The sequence below is a fragment of the Bactrocera latifrons genome, unplaced genomic scaffold (assembly GCF_001853355.1).
Source record: "Bactrocera latifrons isolate USDA-ARS-PBARC rearing strain unplaced genomic scaffold, ASM185335v1 scaffold_391, whole genome shotgun sequence".
Taxonomy (NCBI): domain Eukaryota; kingdom Metazoa; phylum Arthropoda; class Insecta; order Diptera; family Tephritidae; genus Bactrocera; species Bactrocera latifrons.
The window spans coordinates 151,988-156,926 of record NW_017537036.1 but is presented as its reverse complement, the minus strand read 5'-3'; the positions used below and the strand labels follow the sequence as shown (position 1 = coordinate 156,926).

Here is a 4,939-nt window from a genome sequence, read left to right as displayed (position 1 = left end):
GTGTGGCATTAAAAGTAAATCAGTCAAATCGCTATTAGTCTAGGAGTGTATAAGAAGGCTGAAACGCATATTAGTTTGTAACCGTATACTAATAGGATTTACCGGGTTTACGACATGGAACCGGAAACTCTGGAACTCTTGATTTTAAATTGCCTAGCAATATGTAGAAACATGCTCAAAGCCCTTGGATCCATCCACATGGACAGAGATATCATATCATCTCCATCGCGCCCAGCAAGCTCCTGGAATTGTTTAGAGTTCTGGATCATTGTGACCTTTGTGTTAAAGGAGAGGCCACAATAGATCATCGCAGTGCAATACCTCAATTAATTTCTATCTTTCTATCTATTCCATACTATCTTTCAAGACATCAATCATTTCGGTATTATCTGCTTAGACAAGCGACTCAACATAATCCCAGAACTAATAGGCCTTTGGTGTTTCATCGCATAATCTTGCAGGACACTACTCCGTTTGATTTCTATAAAAACTACAAAATGTAATATTTTAAGAAAAGTTTATTTCGAAATCCTTATTTCTATATTASAATGATTTACTACAAAAATAAGTATTTGTATTCTAAAAAATATRTTTCTATGCAAACCTATACAAAATAAGTTAACTTAAATTATCAATTTAAACGGTTACACTATACTATATATCTATATTATATATCCGGTAATATCACGTGAAACATTTCTTATTGGTTCCAAATAAAATTCGATACTCTGGCTGTATAACTYGTTTGATAAGCTTATTCGTGGCTGGTACGTAGCTGAGACGTGGCGAATTTTTGTCATAATATTTGATGCCTGGTGAATGCACCAAAAAAGCGGGATGTAAAACGAAATAGTCATATTTGAGCAAACACATGGCGTAGCCCTGTAGGAATGGTAGTAAAAAAATATGTTAATATAGGTGTATATTTTATATTTTTTTCTTATAAAATCAAGAAATATTCCTGAGTCAAGCTAATGAACTATAATGAATATACACCCTGACATATCAAACAAATGTCCACAGCGTGCAATGAGTCTCCGCCTGAGACTAGCTAACGGAACATATCTGACACCCTTCTCCCTATGGTCCGACCCCGTCGAAACAGCGTCGATGACAACTTATCTATTTCTTATCATCCTAACGAGGATTATGAACCAATTACATAACAAAAACCTCACTATTTGTATAAACAAATTCATTCATCCTGCGTTTAAAGACTGTTATACAATTTAGCATCTCGGGAGTTTCCGGCACGATGTCGAAAAACCGGCAGTTGCAAGAAGTTTACAAGAAACCACCCATTAGCAATGGCATGATTTAGTGCCAGTACTTTTCCCTACTCATTCTGACAACCTCCGCAGTCTGTTCACTCTCGCCTACTGCTTTGTGAACTGGCATTGATCTTAGATGCACTAGTTAGGTCAAGCATGGAGCTACTCCATTCAGCCTTACTGTCGAGTGTGACTTTAAACTTCTTTGTGAAGTTTACTCTTTTGCTAATACTGTCGCTTGGGAGAAGAATCAATAGTGTCTCATCTTCTAAATAGTTTTATATCACCTAGTAGATCTGAATTTTCCTATTTTTCACAGTCAGATTCCTTGTCATATGATTCGTGATTACCACTCTATGGCATGGAAAGTTTCTAAGCTTATAATTTGAACTTCTCTACAAAATTTCCTTGAAAGTTATCTGAAGTACTAACCTGTATTCGCTTATTTGACTGTCCCTCCCACGTGACACGCTCATCGAATATTGGTTCCTGATTATCGCTAATGTAGAACGGTTCCCAATAATGGAATTTGCCTTCACGTTTTGTTGCCGAAAAAAGTGACAACTCATTGGTATCCGAGGCGTTAACCCATTCATTATGTTTCGGCACTAAATGGCAATTTTTACAGATTTTCGAATGAAATGGTATCGCTTTATGTGTTCGTAACATTTCAACTAATTGTGTTTTGGTTTCAGGTACCTGACTATCCTTAGTTACTTCGAAAACGGGTATGGTGAAGACACTGTAAAATAGCGAGAAGAAATAAGTATATTTATAAAACTTTTTTTGAATAAAAACTATCATTAATTAGCAACAAACTTACCGCAGTTCTTTATTATCCAAATACACACTGCGGTTCCGCTCTACCATCTCGAGAAATAAACGCGGTAAGTCCGGCATCGGATACAATTCAATATCTGATGCAAATATAAAATATGTATTGACCGATTTACGTGCAATATTGCGTCCAACATTTATGGGATAAGTCATATTATGCTCTGTCTTGTACATTGTACTGCGATCCACATCCATATAAGGTGGCGCTGCCTCACAGTCATATGGCCATAAGAGCGCCTCTTTTTCCGTCAATGGTGCATATTCAGGCATATCCGTTGGTGGGAAATATATATGGAAGGTGACATAATCACGTATATATTGGCTCTCACGCAGACAATTACGCACAAATTGTATGGAACTCAGTGTGGCATTGAAGTCATAACCCGGCGAGAATATGGCGAAGCTGATCGGCGCTTGCCAACTATGGAAAGAAATGAAAATTTGATATAATAAATCTACCCATTCTTATCTGGTCAACATCAGATTAGTATAATATTGTGGATCTGCTTTGGATTACTATTAAATAATTATTCCATTTAATCACAAAGCCAAGGAGAATAAGTTGTTGACGGCCGAGAATTTTTTTGGAGGCTATCTAACTTTTTCGTAACTAAATTCTAAGTACTTAGAGATCCACAAAAATTAGCACTACAGGTAAGGATGAATGGGCTATGCTTTTTATCACTAAAGCAACTCTAGACCAAGTACTTTCCACATTCAGTTCATTTTAAAACTACCACTTTATATCAAGAACTTGGAAATCGCTTAGATATGAGTTCAAGTTTTTGGATGGTTTTCAGTACCAACTCACTAGTAGGAAATTCTTTAGATGAGGTTATTTTAATCTGGTAGGCAAATAAGTCACGCATAGACCAGTTTTGGTCCTTTACGATGCCAAATGGAGTTCAGTTACTAAGTCCAAGAGGAGTAGTCATCATTTAGGATCCCTGCACTTTATGCGAATTTTAACAGACTCTGCCAGCCTCTAAATCTTTTCCATTGGCTTTCGGTAAGAATACTTATAGATTTCCGTATGCCTGCCCACTATACTACTGCATAATAGAGCAGATTTTTCTTACAAAAGCTGTGTAGCACCAGTGCATAAGAGAGGAAAAGAGCTCCCTGGTTCTGCTGAGCATCTGCCTACACACATATAAGCATTGCAAAATTTTTTCACACTTACTTCCTTCAAGATTACCCCAAGGTACTTCCGGTCCGGTTCTTCAGATAGAGAGTTGTGTCTCAATTATCGAAGGGAACCTCCATAGAACTTTTGTGAATACAGGCAGATCCGTTTTCTTTAAGTTCAACCCCAGACCGCTTACCATCTGCAGTTCTGGACGGTATTAAGAGCGGTGGTCATAATACTGCCAATAGTCTGTAGACACCCACCCGTTATTAAGACGGCAGTGCCGTCCGTATATGCCACAACCTAAGAGCTTCACCTCCCAAGTTCTTTAGCAATTTATACAGCACTAATGTCCATAGAAGCGGTTTTATACAGCAGAATCAATACCTATTGACTGGACGATATTCGTTGTTGAAGAACGGTCCAGAGATATCCAGATATGCTCCATAAGTATATTCCTTATATTCAAGAACACTTTCGATATTACATACCAGTATATTGAGTGCGGTCTTTACTAATCTTCCCTTCCGTCCAAGATTTTCTCCAGCATTTTTAGCTGGAAAAAAGTTAAACTTATAGGTCTAAACACTTTTGAGTAGGTTAGGTTGTTTCTACCTAACTTCGGGGTGAAAACTACCCTAGTCTAAAAATGGCTCGAATGTTTCTATCTGCATGGGAGATTTGTATGGGTCAAATGAGCGGATTTTCCGTTATTTATAGTGGATACAAATGTGGGTCAATAACATTTCAACGCTGGTATAGACGAAAATTATTTTAAAGCTGTTTATTTGGTCTTGAGACCATTTCAGCAGAGGAAAGTATAGATCATAAGTACAAATGGAAACATGGCTTAAACCTAAGAGAAATGAGTGTTTAGTCTATGCATCTGATTGATTTCCGACTGAAAACATGAAAAGTAGAGATTATAAGCAAGAATGAGAACTTGACTTGTGCCTAAAAAAAATTAATGTTTGGACCATATATAATATCAGAAAGAAGTATCGACCACACAGAGAGAAAGTTAACTGATTTCAAGTTTTTACCACTTAAGTTATTTATAATCAAGCCACTACACTTACCGTTCCGTTAAGAATGGCAAACTATCGAAGAACGTGTAATCACCATTCGTAGTCAATGTAATTGTGTCGGCGCAACCAACCGACGTGCTAATCGTACCACGTATATAATTACGCAACAGCCAATAGTTGCCATATTGAATCTTCTCCAACATCAACTGTCGATCGTTGCATTTTAGTAATTTTTTGAGACGTTGTCCCAATGTGGGCGGTGCTTCGGTTAATATTTTCACTTCACGACTATCCTTCGGTTCAATTAATTTACGACGTTGCAATTCTTTCTCGAAAAGTTCATCGCCGAAAAAAACTTCAGCAGGCGAAGGTACGGCTTCTTCGACGTTAATGTTTCTCATATCATTTGATATAACACTCTCTTGTATGGCAACGCTGGCACGAAAAGCATGTTGCATAAATACGAAGAAGCCACAAAGGATGAACAGAGAGAGTATCAGCACGGGAAAGTCGCGTTTTAGCATTTTGACATAGCAGCTCACGTAGTGCATTGAAGTTGTGTTGCAGCGTTATACAATTTTTAGTCGCTATTTCAGGCTTTTAAACATTACACCTAGAATTAATATAGAAATTTATGAGAATTTTTTTTTTTTTTTTATTTTTTTTTTATTTTT

The 4,939-nt window shown here is 37.1% G+C and overlaps 1 protein-coding gene across 1 annotated transcript in view; it reads right to left on the bottom strand.

Moving 5' to 3' along the window:
• Nucleotides 1-603: 603 nt before the first annotated feature.
• Nucleotides 604-4,939, bottom strand: part of LOC108972320 (beta-1,4-glucuronyltransferase 1) — a 12,814-nt gene continuing 8,478 nt past the window's right edge. The window contains exons 2-5 of the mRNA XM_018938850.1: nucleotides 4,317-4,878; nucleotides 2,095-2,529; nucleotides 1,704-2,013; nucleotides 604-882 (exon numbers count right to left, since the gene is read on the bottom strand). Coding sequence (XP_018794395.1) covers nucleotides 685-882; nucleotides 1,704-2,013; nucleotides 2,095-2,529; nucleotides 4,317-4,816 — 1,443 coding nt within the window. The 5' untranslated portion in view covers nucleotides 4,817-4,878 and the 3' untranslated portion in view covers nucleotides 604-684. The remainder of the gene's footprint in view (nucleotides 883-1,703; nucleotides 2,014-2,094; nucleotides 2,530-4,316; nucleotides 4,879-4,939) is intronic.